This window comes from Peromyscus maniculatus, chromosome 1, assembly GCF_049852395.1.
Source record: "Peromyscus maniculatus bairdii isolate BWxNUB_F1_BW_parent chromosome 1, HU_Pman_BW_mat_3.1, whole genome shotgun sequence".
In the NCBI taxonomy this organism is placed as follows: Eukaryota; Metazoa; Chordata; class Mammalia; order Rodentia; family Cricetidae; genus Peromyscus; species Peromyscus maniculatus.
Window position 1 is genome coordinate 188,794,196 of NC_134852.1, and position 17,149 is coordinate 188,811,344.

A 17,149-nucleotide genomic window follows, 5' to 3' on the forward strand; every position below is an offset into this window, starting at 1 on the left:
GATTTAACTTTGGTAAGTGGTATATATTGAGAAAATTATCCATTTCTTTTAGATTTTCCAATTTTATGGAATAGAGTATGACCTAATGATTCTTTGGATTTCCTTGGTGTTTGTTGTTATATCCCCCATTTCATTTCTGATTTTGTTAATTTAGATATTCTTTTTCTGTCTTTTAGTTAGTTTAGATAAGAGTTTACCAACTCTTTATTTCATTGATTCTATGTATTGTTCTCTGTTTCTATTTTATTGATTTCAGGCTCGGTTTGATTATTTCCTACCACCTACTCCTCTTGGGTGAGCTTGCTTACTTTTGTTCTAGAACTTTCAGTTAAGTCATTAGTATGAGATCTCTCCAGTTTCTTTCTGTAGGTACTTAGTGCTATGAACTTACCTGTTAGCAGCACGTTCATTGTGTCCCATAAGTTTGGGTATGTTGTACATTCATTTTCATTGAATTATAGGAAGTCTTTTAATTTCTTTCTTTACTTCTTCCTTGACCTAGCAGTAATTCATCGGTTATTCAGTGTCAATGAGTTTGTAGTTTTTCTGTTGTTTCTGTTGTTGTTGAAATTCAGTTTTAATCTGTGGTGGTCTGATAGTATACAAGGGGTTATTTCAATTTTTTTGTATCTGTTGAGACTTGCTTTGTGACTGAGTATGTGGTCAGTTTTTGGTAAAGGTTCTATGAGGTGCTGAGAAGAAGGTGTATTCTTTTGTGTTTGGGCTAAATGTTCTGTAGATATCTGTTAGGTCCATTTGGTTTATAATGTCTGTTAGCTCCAGTATTTTCTCAGCTTAGTTTTGTCTGGATGACATGTCCATTGGTAAGAGTGGGGTACTGAAGTCTTCCACTATCGATGTATGAGGGTCAATGTGTGATTTAAATTTTAGTAGTGTTTCCTTTACAAACATGGATGCCTTTGTGTTTGGGGCATAGATGTTAATTGAAAGATTATCTTGGTGGATCTTTCCTCTGAGGAATATAAAGTGTCCTTCCCTGCCTCTTTTGATTAATTTTGGTCTGAAGTCTATTTTGTTAGATATTAGAATGGCTACACCAGTTTGTTTCTTACATCCATTTGCTTGAGAAGTCTTTTTCTAACCCTTTATTCTGAGGTAATATCTATCTTTGATGTTGAGATGTGTTTCTTGAATGCAGCAGAAAGATGGATCCTGTTTTTTCATCCACTCTGTTAGCCTCTGTCTTTTTACTGGGGAATTGAGTTCATTGATATTTATAGCAGAAGTTTTTCTGTGTCCTGCCTGGCCCCACGGTACCACAGCTGTTTATAAAACAATTACACAGAGGCTTATATTAATATATTTTGAACTGTATGGCCATTAGCTCAGGCTTATTACTGACTAGCTCTTACATTCAAATTAACCCAAAATTCTCATCCATGTTTAGCCACGTGGCTTGGTACTTTTTCTCAGCACTGCCTTGTTATCTTGCTTCCTCTGTGTCTGGCTGATGACTCCTGACTCAACCTTCCTCTTCCCAGCATTCTCTTTGTCTGCTTATCCTGCCTATACTTCCTGCCTGGCTACTGGCCAATCATCATTTTATTTATCAACCAATCAGAGCAACATTCACAGCATACAGAACGACATTCCACAACACCTCCTCTTTTCTGTCTAATCAAAAGGAAGGTTTTTAACTTTAATATAGTAAAATTGCATATAATGGAACAAGTAAGAATTACAGTTACAATATCTAGTCTATTTGTATTTGGCAAAGTTAAAGAAAATATTCTGTCATCTATCCTATATTTGTGAGTTTAAAGTTTTATATCTAATTTATCTTTTATTATAACCAAGGAAAATTATAACTATCTAATCTTCAACTACATCAGAGACCTCGGAAGGATACAATATTATCTAAGTAAACAGGAAGTACATTGTGAGCAATTTCCAAAAATCTAGAGTGACAGAGACAGCTGGCTACCTGGACAGTCACCCAAAGTTCTTCTGCAGTGTTAGGGCATCTATTCTTTAGCCTACAGGCCTAGAGTCTCTCAGTCGTTTTTCTCTGTGTTCTGTAGAATGCCTGGCAGTTTCTTCTTTGAAACAGGAATCTGAAGGACCATTTTGCCTTGCAAAGTTCAGTGGTCAGCTTCCTATGGGTCCTGCATGTCCAGTTTATAGAACATGCTGTCAGTCAGTCGACACAAGGGCACTTATTTGCCCAGTGGCTGACTTTTTCCACAAAGAAAGCAAACTCCATAATGAGTTTCTTCAATGCTCATTATCTTATCTCTGAAGTAGATTGGGGCTGTTAGGAGCAGATGTGTCTCAATGTCCAGAAGGTCAAAGTTCTTAAAACATTTTAAATGCCATATTCTGTAGGTCTTTGAAGTATTTGAAGATTACCTACTTAATTGAAATATAGCTATGTATACCTAGAAGACTTAACTAACATGCCATAAGTTTGATTATCATAGATGACTAATTATTAATCTGTATCTCTTAATTATGCATTACAATCTTAAATGAATTGTATAAATACCTTAAACAAGAGTAAAAATATACATACAGTATAACAAAATTAACTTTAAATTTGTATCAATAAACTAAAATCCATAGCAATGTAAAAATGTTTTAAGCAAGTTGTTGCTCTTTAAAAGTAGATTCAATAATCTACCCTTTTATCCCATCATGTCTATATACTATGTTTCTATATCAGGTATTGAGAGATATCAATGATCAATGATTGCTAATTCCTCTTATTTTGTTGTTGTTGTTGGTGGTGGTGGTGGTGGTGGGTGTGTTTCCCTTCTTTTGGTTTTGCTGGTGGGATTATTTAATCTCCGTCTTCATGGTTGTAGTTAACCTCCTTAGGTTGGAGTTTTCCTTAGCACCTTCTATAGGGCTGGATTTGTAGATAAACGTTGCTTGAATTTGACTTTATCATGGAATATCTTATTTTCTCCATCTATGGTGATTGGGAGTTTTACTGGGTATAGTAATCTGGGCTGGCATCTGTGGTCTCTTAAGAGTCTGCGGCATATCTGTACAGGCCCATCTGGCTTTTAGAGTCTCCATTGAGAAGTTGGGTATAATTCTGATAGGTCTGCCTTTATATGTTACTTGGTCTTTTCCCTTGTACCTTTTAATATTCTTTCTTTGTTCTGTATGTTTAATGTTTTGATTAATATGTGGTAAGGGAACTTTCTTTTTTGGTCCAGTCTATTTGGTGTTCTTTAAGCTTCTTGTACCTTTATAGGCTGTCCTTTAGATAGGAAATTTTTCTTCTATGATTTTGTTAAAAAATATTTTCTGGATCTTTGTGCTGGGATTCTTCTCCTTCTTCTATTCCTATTATTCTTATGTTTGGTCTTTTCATAGTATCCCAGATTTCCTGGCTGTTTGTGTCAGGAATTTTTTAGATATAAATTTTCTTTGGCTGATGTATATATTTCTTCTATTGTGTCTTCAACACCTGAGATTCTTTGTTCTATCGCTTGTATTCTGTTGGTAATGCTTGCATCTGTGGTTCCCTTTCCTAGATTTTCCGCCTCCAGGATTCCCTCAGTTTGTGTTCTCTTATTGCCTCTATTTCCATTTTCAGGTCTTGAACAGTTTTGTCATTTTCTTCAACTGTTTTTTTTTTCTTTTGGGGGCTTACTTTAAAGGATTTATTTATTTCCTCCAATTTTTTGTTTGTCTTTCCCTCAATTTAAGGGATGTATTCATTTCCTCTTTAAAGACCTCTATCATCTTCATAAAGTTAGTTTTGAGGTCATTTTCTTATGCTGCAGCTGTGTTTGAATACTCAGGACTTGCTGTGGTAGGTTAGCTGGACTCTGGTGGTGACATGTTGTCCTGGCTATTGTTGACTGTGTTCTTACACTGGCATCTGGACATCTAGGTTTGGGTTAATTGTAGGTCTAGGTGCCAGTTTCTGAGTGTGTCTTTGTTGGATGGGTGTTTCTGTTTCCTCTCTGTTCTTCTGGCTTGAGTGGCCTGTGGTTGAGCAGAGGGTCTCTATCTGAGTTGGGGGCTGGAGTTCTATTGACCAGCATGGCCTCTGGTCCAGTCTGGGGTCCACAGGAGCTGGGTGCCAGGATATGATGATGGGGAGGAGTGGGGGGGGTTGGAGGTAGGCTGGACAGACACTGATTGAGGACAGTGCTGAGGTTCTAGTGGCTGACCTGTGTGTCCTCTGGTCCAGCAGGGTGCCTCAGCCAGAGTTGGGGGACAGGATATGGTAATGAGAAGGGGAGGGCCGGTCGGGGTGGACTGGTCAAGCCCTGAGAAAGTGGAGGCAGTCAGCGGACGACTGGTCTACCCGGGCCTCTGCTGGCATCTGGTGGCCTTTGGTGGGGCAGGGGGCTTCCACCAGAATTGTAGGCCAGGGCATGATGACAGGGGTGGAGGGGTGGTTGGGGGGGTAGGCTGAGCAGGCACTCAGGGAGTGTTGGTGGTCTGTGGGTAGGAGACTTACCTGGGGTTCTGGGTGCCAGCGTGGCCTCTGGTAAAGCAGGAGGCGTCCACCAGAGTTCTTGTTGCCTGGCTTCTGAGGACCACTTGAGTCTGTTCTGCTGCCTGAGCCATTCCTCAGCCCAGCTGTCACATTTCTGGTACTTGTTAGCCTCCTGACTTTTGGTGACTCCCAGAAGTCTCCAGTCCATACCCATGAAATAAGGATTCCAAAGTCTCTTAAATCCAGAAATTTAAACACTGTGTGTGTAGTACCTGAAATTTATTTTCTCTGAGCTCTTTTAATTCTAATAATCTTTTTTTTTTTTTTTTTTTTTTTTTTTTTTTTTTTTTTTTTTTTTTTTGGGGTTTTTCGAGACAGGGTTTCTCTGTGTAGCTTTGCGCCTTTCCTGGAGCTCACTTGGTAGCCCAGGCTGGCCTCGAACTCACAGAGATCCGCCTGGCTCTGCCTCCCGAGTGCTGGGATTAAAGGCATGCGCCACCAACGCCCGGCTTAATTCTAATAATCTTTTTAAAAAGAAAAACAGTGGACTTAGAGCCTGTGCCCAAGTTACGTCAAACCCTGTGATCAATAAGGACTCTAGTGCAGCTTAGTGGACCAAGAAGGAAACCATTAATTCTCTGGAGTAATTTAAATACATTACAAGAATTAACAAGAGGATTGGTTTACAGAAAAGTGAAAACAGAAAGAACTTCACAGACCAGTTCTAAGCTGTTGTTTCAGTTACTCAGCTCTAATTTCAGTGTTTTCAACAATAAAAAAAGAAGTTTCATTGTTGCTAGTGGATAGCCTATGGATCAGAAGTGGCTGTGCTTCATAGAATCCATCACTCAGGACCCAAGCTCCTGAATAATCCAGCACCTCCGCTCTTAGCACCCGCCGATGTTCCAGTGCTGGAAAACAGCAGAGCTGGGTTTCCCCAGCAGTCCCAAATGTGTCAGCACTTCTCTCCAGAACCGATAGATGGTATTTCTGTCCGTAGCCTATCAGAGGTAATGACGGCTCTGTAAAGGCGCAGGACATTTCATGAGAACACATGAAGATTTGGTGAGCATAAACGTTTTTGCTATATTATGTATGAATTGGTTATAAAAGGGAATCAATCTGGTGAGTGAATAAAGAAACTCTTCATTTTGAAAACTCTTCATTTTACTGCTATGAAAATAAAACTACCTTTAATTAAAAAGTAGATGTGGGGCTGGCAAGATGGCTCAGTGGGTAAGGTGCTTGCCACTGAGACTGTTGACCTGAGCTCAATCACCAGGATCTACATGGTGGAAGGAGAGAGCAGATACCCTGAGATAGCCCTCTGGCCTCCCCTTGGGCAGCACAGCACACATTTACATGGGCACATGCACATGTATACACAACACACACACACACACACAAACCCCCTCGACACACACAAACACACAGGAAATGTGAACAAAGTATGTTAAGAGGTTAACTACTATTCTCAAGATTCTGGGAGCTGGAAAGTGGGGTGTGGTGGTATATATCTATGATCTCAGCATTGGGGAGGTGGAGACAGGAGTCCAAGGCTAGTCTAAGCTGTATACCAAGTTTCAGGCCAGCAGGGGTACATAGTGAGGCCTTGTCTCAAACAAAACAGAACCTAAGATCTGGAACATGATCTTAGTTCATAAAGATCGAAGAACTAAGAAAAGGCCTCAGTCAGCACTGTAGCTCAATTGTGCTCCGCTTATGTTTTATTATTTACAAAGTACAAGTTAATTAAATATTTTAAGAATTTTTGGAGTTGTTGTAGTAGAAAATATGTTAATGGATAATTTCTTGTTTAGAGAGCTCTGTGGTCTATACCTAAGGATCCCTACATGTTTAGAACATTTTTCTTAATCCTGGTATACCCACAATATAATTATAATGCTTTGGAAAAAATCAGCACTAAAGGATTTATCATTTTATTTGAATTTTTAAAGTGGATCAAATGATTATTAAAAGATTTATAAATCAACCTGTAATGTAATTCATACATTATTAAAGCTTACAAATTTGGAGCTCATAAAAACAGTATTATCCAAATACATAATTAAAATAGTTAACATTATGGAATATATATTGTGTACAAGGAGAAGTGCTAACTACTCTGTGAGTAGAATTTGTTAACTGTCATAACTGTGAAATAGGTACCTTACCAGTTTGTACATAGTTAGATGATTGACGTGGCTCTGTTATGCTAAGAGATTTGGTCAGTTGCATATATAACAATTTCATTGTCTTTCTGTCATAAAAGCAAATACTCTATGATAACACTTTGATTTCTACAATAAAATTACTTAGCTGCAGTCAGGAGAAATGATGTTAAAACGTTGAATGTTTTGTTTTTAGGGCTTGGACAGAGCACCCAAGGGCCAGACCTCCACTTTCAGCAGCTTTGTCTCCACAGTGACCCAGAAGAAAGAAGCCGCGGAAAACAGAAGCTCCCCTACCCCTCTGGCTCTCCCGAACATCAGGAATGGTAATGCTCTGTGTGTCCAGGCTGGGAGTTTGCTAGAGGAGCAAACTACTTACAGTGTACTTTTAATTATTTAGCACTTTTTCTATAAGTTTAGTTATTACGAAAAAAGAGAAATAAGCTATGTAAATATTTACAAGAAGATCCAGAATCATTACTTTTAACCTAAAAGTTTTAGGTGTTATCTAGAGTAAGAATAAAATAAAAAGTAGTGAATAGTAAAGTCTGATTAGAGTGAGAGCTATGGCATATGTAGAATATGATGCATATGTAAAATATGTTGTATGTATCTTTGTATAATACATTTGCATTAACCTTTCTACCATTGTAACAAAATACCTGAGAGAAACAGCCTTAATGAATAAGGATTTATATTTTGGCTCATGGTTTTACTTTAGGGTTGCTTGGCTCTATGTTTCAGTGCCTGTGGTGGGACAGAACATGCAGTGGGGAGGGCATGTGAAACGATATTTGATTACTTTATGGCAACTGGGAAGCAGAGGGAAAGAGGCAAGGAGAGACCGGGCATAAGATAGCCCTTAAAAGTCATGCCCCCAGTGACCTACTTTCTGCTCTACCTTCTAATAGTCCCTTTAGTATAAACTCATTGGTGGATTTAGTAGATTGATGAAATTTACACATTCACGATCCATTCACATCTCAATATTGCCACTACATAAGGAGTAAGCCTTCAACACATGGGCCTTTTGTGGGGGCACTTCACATTCTGACCTTCATGACAGCATATAAATATGATACAGATATTTAATATAGTGCCAATATTTAAGCAGCAGATTATTAGAAAACATGTTAGAAAATATATAAAATACTAGAAATAAACCCCAAAAGGAAATAGGCAAAAGTTATATAGAGAAAATATGAAACTATCAAAAGACAAAAAGTTTGAATGGAAAAATCATAGAAGCGTCATCCAATTTATTCTACATATTTAATAATTACAACAGTTCTTTGAGAAAACTTGGCAAAATCATTCCATACTTGATTTATAAGGATAAATATCCAAGAGGACATAGGAGGACCCATGCCCTCTGAGTGCCATAAGTGGTATTAAATTACTCAAAAAGCATAATTAGAACAACTGGAAGACCTCTCAAAAATAGTAGTTAGAACAATTTAATTATAAAAGTACTGAAAGACTATGCAGAAGATTTTCAAATATGCAGATAGACTCAGCAACCTAGTAATTTTACCTGTAGGAGTTTAGTCTAAGGAAGCAACATGGTCTGTGTGCAGAGACAGAAGGGAAAGGAAAGGTGTACATTGTCTGTAGTAGGATCTGGAACAGGAGGTTGGGCAACTACATTATATCAATTTGTATTGTAAATGCTGTGCTTCTATTAAAAAGAATGTTATAGGATATAAAAAATGGGGGAAATGCCTATAGTATATTATAAGATTAAAAGAAGCAATTATAAAATAAAGGTAGGTTTTAACTCCTATTTTTTTGTTTGTTTTTTGTTTTTGTTTTTCGAGACAGGGTTTCTCTGTGTAGTTTTGCGCCTTTCCTGGAACTCACTTTGTAGACCAGGCTGGCTTTGAACTCACAGAGATCCACCTGCCTCTGCCTCCTGAGTGCTGGGATTAAAGGCGTGCTCCACCACCGCCCAGCTTGACTCCAATATTTTTAAGTGGATCAAACCTTTTATCCTTTGAGTATATATTTTGATTCTTCTGTAAGGCTTTTCACAAATCTGTAAATGGTTTCCATCAGGAGGATTAGACATATGTTATTAGTGTTTCTTTATATAACTTTTTTTTTTTTTGAGAAAGGATTTGTTTGTGTTAGCCCTGGCTGTCCTGCAACTAGCTCTGTAGACCAGGCTAGCCTCAAACTCATGGAGACCAACCTGCTTCTGCCTCCTGAGTGTTGGGACTAAAGTCATGTGCCACCACCACCCAGCTTTATACAACTTCTTTTGTCATTGAAAATATAAATTATTTATGTTTTCTTCAATGTCCCTTACCCTGTAAAAACACAAGGTACAATCTTAGAAATTAGAGTGTACAGTAGGTCTCATGTCAGCATGCACTGCCAAAATGAACATTGTGGTAAGAGTAATTGACCATCTATGAAGTTATTTTGTCTGGCTAGAGCATGGGGGCATCCAAACTTCAAATATTTGTTTTGTGTTTCTTCACCTTTGCCTGATAACATCTTCATTTCTCTGATTTATGTACACCCTCACCCTCACATATATGTTCCATCACACATGGGTCATATCCCAGAGGTATGTGTTTTACACAGTTCCACAACACAGTTAAACAAAGCTATAATTGTGGTAGCATTATAGAAATAGAGAAATAAAGAAAATTAGACGAATTAGATGAGTTATGGAAGATGATTTCTATTTAGACGTATCAACTGCATAATAACATTTATTTTCATAATTTAGAAAGAATTTTTTATTGGACCTTCACAATAGTCAAGTAAAATCTCCTCATATTGTTTTCTGTTGCTACATAACGAATTGTTGTGATCCACTGGTTTTGAAACAGCACCTAGTTATTAGCTCACAGCTCTGGAGGTCGGAAGTCTAGAAGGATGTCGCTAGGTTTTATGCTTAGAATCTGGAGAGTCTCCCTATTTTAGGGTCATATCCACAGGTTTGAGGTTTAGGACTTTAACATATCATTTAAGAGGGTACAGGGATACAATTCGGCACAGCAGGGACCGACCTGTCAACCTTAAGAAAACTGAACTGTGGGCTATGGAGGATGATGGCAAGTCACACTGTAATCGATAGCAGTGACCTTTGTTTGGACTTTCTGTTTAAATTGCTTAGCCTCTGAGTCTCCATTCTGATTCTACCTAACCCTTTCTCTTTCATTTTATTTATGGGTGTTTATTTTATGCATGGGTGCGTAGCCTGCGTGTGTGTCTGTGTACAATGTCTGTCTGTGTACCATGTGTATGCCGGTCTGTCTGCGTGTGTGTCTGTGTACCGTGTCTGTCTGTGTACCATGTGTATGCCGGTCTGTCTGCGTGTGTGTCTGTATACCGTGTGTCTGTCTGTGTACCATGTGTATGCTGGTCTGCCTGCATGTGTGTCTGTGTACCGTGTGTCTGTCTGTGTACCATGTGTATGCCGGTCTCTTGCTCTCCTATCTGTACAGATACCTTGATTGTTGTACAAATCCTAAATGGTCTTATAATAAAAACCCAGAGCCAGATATTGGGGTAAATGCTGAAAGATCAGAGAGACAAAGGAATAAACCACTAGAGAAACTTCTCACCACTACCAAATCCTCAGGCCAAATGGAAGATAAGACCCTGTCTCCATGAATCCTCTGACTGAATGCCTCTGAGTCCTCAGCCGAAAGGGCTTAGTTCCTGGCTCCTCCCATTTTATATTCCTTTCTCTGCCCAGCCATATCACTTCCTGTGTCAGCCTTCCTAGTGCTGGGATTAAAGGTTTGTGACTCCCAAGTACTAGGATTAAAGGTGTGTGCCACCACTGCCTGGCTCTGTTTCTCTCCTAGACTGGATCAATCTCATGTAACCCAGTGTGGCCTTGACTCACAGAGATCCAGACTGATCTCTGCCTCCCGAGTGCTAGGATTAAAGGTGTGTGTGCCACCACTGCCTGACCTCTGTGTTTAACTCTGTGGCTGACTCTGTCCTCTGATCTTCAGGCAAGCTTTATTTCTTAAATTACAAATTATCACCACACTTGATTTGTGAACTAGGCTTGTTACCTCATGTGCCTACAGGTTTTTGAGTAGATTCATTGACTAAATATGTTCCACCTAGCCAAACTCCAATTTCTTGCCTGTTTTTATCTCATAGGAGCCAGTCTTGTGGAATAACTCCCCTTGGAATTTTTGCACATGTCACTCTAGATGGATAGGTCTTTCAGCAGACTTCTTTACCTTACTAGAACTTACTAGAACATCTGGCCATTCTGTCTGAATGTGTCCTTCATCTTGCTGTGTGCACATGTCATAGGTGCTACAGAGAAAGTTCTTCTATTGACTGAAAATTAAACTAGTCATCTTTGTGGAAGTATTCTTATAATTCCTTGGCTTTGTGAGAAGCCTCTCTTGCTTGTCCGTGAGGTTATTTCTTCTGAAGTTTGATTCTTAGCAGTTTTATCCTTTGCTTCCTGTCCTGTTGGCAGGACCTATGGCCAGGTATTCTCTTAACAACTTGTCTCCCATCTGATCTCCAAGTGGTGTTAGAGAAGCTGAGGAAGCCCAGCGTGGGTTCCCTAACAGCTGAGGGATCCTTTCCTCCCTCCAGATCATGTGACTAGGTAAGCCTGTCAAGTTGGCTGTCCTTTGAAAAAGCTGAGAAGTGTAGGCGTTTTACCTACTACAACAGCTGCTGGAGATGATGCATCTTCCAAAAAAATGACCCAGAAGATAAGCAAAGTAGGAGTGGAGTTGTGTGGGTAAAAAAAAAAAAAAAGAAGTAAAAGTTTTTACTTTTTTGTTTTGTATTTTTCTTTCCCCCCTTTAGACTTATTTAAAACATGTTTTTTTAAAAAAAGCATAAAACACCTTTAAAAGAAGTTCTTCCTCAAGCCTTTTGAAAGATCTCTTCTTTCTTAGTATTTCAGGAAAAAGTGGATGTGAACTCCTAGTTACCTGGAGGCCAGTGTTTCATTCCCACCTCAGCTAGTTTATGAATTTATTCTTGACGGAGCCTGGTGTGACATGAGCTCTTTAATTCTTACTTGAGAAGTGCATCTCCGTCACTCTGAAATAGCCAAAGGAAAAGGTGGACCTAGCTCAGTGATTAGATCCGCAGGAGGGTCCTGTGATGTATTTGCAGGGTTAGTCCAGAGTTCCCATTTAGGAGCAGTTTGAAGGAGAGACTGAAATAAGCAGTTAGAGGGAATCCAGTGCAGGCCTTTTTGTCTGGTGAGAGCAAAGGATTTGCCACTTGAGGATTTCTACCTTGAGAGTATCTCCAAGGCCTCAAGTGACCCTGAGATCCAGGTTTCCTTTGAACATGAACTGATCTTGAGCTAAATCTCTACTACCTTCCCCTAAGCCAGGGTAAGTGTCTTAGTTATTTTCTTAACTATTCCTGGAGAAATGCATATCTGAAAAAATATTTTGCTGCATTGGTTTACTTATGTATTTTACTGCTCTGTGCTCCTCGAGTGTGTATTTTGGAGAGAGAAAGGGCTGTTGTTTTGATCAGAATTAACCTTTTGAAATATCACATTTATGTTTTTCAAAAGCAGGCTCACCTTAAGGCACCCTAAAGAGATGGTAGAAAAATCATCCCTCTCGTGGATAGTGTACTTCTCCCTTGTATTCCTACCCCCACAGCTGGCAGTCTCCTACAGAGCACAGACATGCAGCTTCAGAAGTCTGCCTGCTTTTCAGAACTACTTGGAAAGCATAGTTTTCTCTTTCCTGTTCTCTTTTCTATCTGCCCTTCCTAACACATTGTCTTCCCAGTGCTGTGGCTTCACTCCTCTCAACCATACAGCCGCCTGTCACCATACAGCCGCCTGTCACCATACAGCCTGTCACCATACAGCCGCCTGTCACCATGCAGCCTGTCACCATACAGCTGACCTCCCTGCCAGCTGAACTCATATAGCTCAGCTGTTTGCCTTTTCTCCTCTGTCTTCCTCTGGGCAGCTGCTGAGATTTATAGTGTGTCTGCCCTGGAGCTTTTCTTTTAAATGTTAGTAGAATTGTTCAAGAGTTTTTAAAAAGCAATAAAAATAAGTAGCTCCATGTATGTCGCTATCACATTGTTTTGTTCTGTATTTTGTCCTGTATTTTTATGTAAATAAACATATATTCTTATTTCCCTACCTAAAAGATAAGTATGAGTACATTGTCCAGCAGTTTGGGTTGTTATTTTCAGTTGTTTCATTTAAGTTATCTTTCTTGTTTTTTTTTTACAACTATATTACATTATATTAGATGTACACCTTCATTCAGACCCCATTTAAAAATTGAATTGTATCCACCTTTTTTTTCTTAGCAGAAACAGTACCTCAACAAGTGACTTTATACATACATATGACATTTTGTTTATCTGCAAAATATTTGTAAGATATTCCTGGAACTGTGACTGTCAGATCTGGGCATGTACGTATTTCTAATATTCTTGAGTTTTTAGTCCAGCTGTCTCTAAGGCCCAGCATCATGACCCATGTAGTCTGTACTTGGTAGATAATTTACTGAATGAAGAAAGAAATGGGAGGCACTTTTTCTAGGCTGGCCTCTTTTCCCTCCTGGGGTATCAAAGCCTTCTCTAGTCTTTTCTGTAAGACAATCTGGTATTAAGCATCTATTTTGATAAAGCATCTTCTACAGAAATAACTTGTATTTCTATGTCGAAGTCTTAAAAGTACATTTCATTCATGGTTGCATTTTACATACTCTTCACTGAACTTGGTAAAAGGTCCATTCCAAAAGCTAGTGAATGCATCGCTTTATTTGGTTCTGATGACTCAAGTTCTGTGACTTACACAGTTCCCCACACACCTTCTTCCTTTCTCCCATCCTTGGCTCTATTTTTGCTGAATTATTAGAAAAGTACTCTTATAGACAGTGACATAAACACCACCTGTTATGACTAATCTACTCCGGTCTTTCCCTGTTTCTGCTTCGTGCCAAAACTGAAGTAGTCAAAAGGAGCACAAGCACTGAGCTAAGAGAAGGAACTTCCAGATTATTCCTTTATATGCTTCGCCTGGTACTCACACTGCCAGCTGACTGCCTGCAGCTGTCCGTCCACTCTTATCCATCTAACCCTCATAATCCCTTCTACATTTTTTAATTTATTTATTATAAACAATAAAATATTTCTCTGTAGAAAATAGTAAAAATGGTAACATTTCCCAATAAGTCCTTTTAAGCCAAATGATAGTTGAATTATACATACAAATATTGATTAGATTCTGTGACACAGAAGAGAACTATCTTAACCTGTTCAGAGAGCTATGTTTTACTTAAGTTGTGTAAGTGAGATTCCTATTCATCTTCTTCACTGTTTGATTTATGGCAGACATTTTTCCATGGGGTAATCCATAATCTAAAAAGATTTTAGCCTCCCCTCCTGAAAGTATGGCCAGCATTTTCTTTCATCAGCTTGATACAGTACAAATTCTTATCCTAATAGTGAAATGTTTTACTAAACATTGCCCAGTGATTGGGTAAAACCAAAAATTATTATAAGCCACAGTCATCCCAGGGTCCCCCCTGCTAGCTAGCCTCCCTGGAGCTGCAGGAACTTCACCAGCACACTGGCAGGCCAACCAAGAATAACTGAGTCTGTGCAGGGTTCTCCTGTTCAATCTCTCAGTTGCAAAAGAACACAAAGGCAGTCAAGATCTTGGTAATGACAAGTGTCAAAAATGTCTGATTCCCAGCATACTCTGTCCACTGTGCAGAATAAAGCCCTCATCTGGGCTACTGTGATTCCTGGCTCTGTTTGTAAGACAGCTATCTCTGCAGTTCTGCCTTTGACCACATAGAACTTACAGAACCATGTCTGTCTCTTAGGGTTTGAAACTACAGAGTAATGTTTTGAATCCTTTTAAATCTCTTATGATATGTGCTTGGTAGACCCTTTTTATCAGCTCCTGTTTTTATATTCTAGAAGAAACTTTTAGTTATTTCCTTCCCCTGCTGTTTCTGTCCTTCGTCTCTAGGTCTCCTGTAGTTCAAAAGTCAGAGCTTCTGACCTCCTGTTTTGACTTTTCTTTTCCCTTCTTTTTTTTTTTTTCTCTTCCCTCACCTTTCTCTTCCCTTCCCTGACTCTTGTTGTTCTGTATTTTGGGAGATTCCCATTCTTTCTTTTCTTTCCTCTTCTTGTCTCCCTGTCTCTCCCTCCCACCATTACTGAGGACGGAGTGCAGAGTTTTGAGAATCCTAGGCAAACATTGTGCAGCAGTGGTCTAGACTGACCCACACTTATGATTCTTCGCCTTCAGCCTCCTGCAGAACTGGCATTATAGGCATGCTGCTCCATGCTCAGGAGCATAAAGGTCCTTTCTACGAGAACTTAATTTCTTTACTTGTATCTTTAGGTATTAAGAATTCTTTGTCACACTCGGAATATTTTTTACAGAATTTTCTTATGTCATGATTTTTTAATCCATCAGAAGAAAAATCCTGAGAGGTTTCTAATATAGGTTTCTACCCTGCCTCCTTTCATGGATTTTGATTAATTCAAATTTTATTTGTCTTTGTTTTTATCTCTTATCTTCCACATTGGAGGCATTAAATCAGAAGCTTTAGTTTTCTGCTTATCATTTCCAGAAAGGAACCAAATAATTAAAATCTGAGGCATGGGTAAGGTTTATTGACCTTAAGCTTTATCATAAGGTGATATGGGTGGGCTTCTGTTTAGGGAATTAAATCTGGTTAATTAACATCATTATTTCTTTTGAGGCATGTCAGATTCCCCAAGAAATCTGTAATCTCCTGGGGTATGGGGAGAGGGAGGCCATTATGGGGTGAAGCTCAATTGAGTGTGTGACTTGTTGGGAGGACAGGAGTGCAAGTGTTGTGTTGATTGACTGATCATTTTCAGAAGTCAGTAAGTAATTATTTACCACCCTTATTCTTGCTGTTCTTACTATCTGTGTGACATTTCCCCAGTCCACAGTGCCGCTGTTGTATTCTCTCTAAAGAATATAAATCTCCAGACTTCCATTGGAGTAGGAGTGGAGGAGGGATGTGGTCCAGTGACAGAGACCAACTAGGGACCTGAGTTTGTCTTCAGTTTTCACTTCAGTTCTTCCTATTTTAGCCTCACTATTTCAATGGCCATGTCCAGATACTGTCTCCTTCAGGAATTCAGTAGTGTAAGTCAAGTTCCATTTTATCTTACTTCATTGAGCCTTGGTGTTCAGCTGTCTTGAATCTTCTGAGTCAGTGTTCACACATTCTTTTTACCTTTGAAGCTATATAGCCTTTTGTGTATTCTTTTTGAATGTGTGGATTTATGTTGTGAAGGTAACAGAAAACCTTTTGTTGTAGGGTTTTTTTTTTTTTTTTTTTTTTTTTGGTTTTTCGAGACAGGGTTTCTCTTGTGTAGCTTTGCGCCTTTCCTGGAACTCACTTGGTAGCCCAGGCTGGCCTCGAACTCACAGAGATCCTCCTGCCTCTGCCTCCCGAGTGCTGGGATTAAAGGCGTGCGCCACCGCCCAGCGCTTGTTGTAGTTTTAATGGAATTTTGAGAGGAATTAAAAGTCTACTCAATTGGCCATTTATCTTGAAAAGCCTCCACTTGTCCCTTTTTTTAAAAAAAAAAAAAACATGTATTGTGCATGTACCCATGTATGTTTATATGTATATGCATATATGTATATGTACACCATATACATGCAAATTCCCACAGAGACCAGAAGAGGGCATCAGATCCCCTTGAACCATCTTGGGAAGTTATGATTGCCAGATGTGAGTGTTGGGAACCAAGCCCAGGTCTTCTGCACCCTTTATTTGTTTAAAAGATGAGACGTGAAATTCTGAGAGATGACTTGATTCACACAAAGTCATATTTTCCATTATCTATTTGCATTATAACAACCACCTCAAAACTTAGTAATTAAAACAATGGCAATATTTATTTAATATCATAAATGTGTAATTTGGAAGGGGATCTTTTTTTCTTTGAGCATCATCTGAGTTGGCTTGAAAATGAGGGACCTAAAGTCACCTGATAACTTGCTGAACATTAATGTGGCTGGATTCTTGGACTGTAGATTGGACTGGAACGAGGCACCTACATGTGGCCTTTGTATGTGGCTTCCTAGCTTCTGTACAGCATAATGACTGAATTACAAAACTGAATGTCCCCGAAGAGAAAGCCAAACAAAACTTGCAAGGCCTTTTATAATCAAGTCATGATTTGTACCACATTTTATTAACAGGGATTCTGTAAGATTGGCCCATATTCAAAGAGATGGCAATAAGACTCAGTCTGTTTTACTTTAATTTTTAAATTTTATTTATTTATTTTACATCCCAACCTCTCTCTCCTCTCCTCCAAGTCCCTCCCCCTCCATTTCTATTCAGAAAAAGGTTAGGCCTCCCAAGGATATCAACAAAACATGGCATATCAAGTTGCAGTAAGACTAAGCATCTTTCCTTGTGTTAAGGCTGAGCAAGGCAACACAATATGAGGAGTAGGGTTCCAAAAACCAACAAAAGAGTCAAATACAGCCCCTGCTCCCAGCATTAGGAGTCCACAAGAGGACCAAGCTACACAATCATAACATATATGCAGAGGG

The 17,149-nt window shown here is 39.1% G+C and overlaps 1 protein-coding gene across 5 annotated transcripts in view; it reads left to right on the top strand.

Annotated features, from left to right (window-relative positions):
* Hectd2 (HECT domain E3 ubiquitin protein ligase 2) overlaps nucleotides 1-17,149 on the top strand; it is a 76,310-nt gene that overhangs the window by 16,809 nt on the left and 42,352 nt on the right. For all 5 annotated transcript variants that reach the window (XR_013048277.1, XR_013048275.1, XR_013048278.1 and 2 more), the window contains exon 2: nucleotides 6,791-6,920. Coding sequence is in view for 1 of the 5 variants with exons in the window: in XM_042262899.2 (XP_042118833.2) it covers nucleotides 6,791-6,920 (130 nt within the window). In the remaining 4 variants the exon portion in view is untranslated. The remainder of the gene's footprint in view (nucleotides 1-6,790; nucleotides 6,921-17,149) is intronic.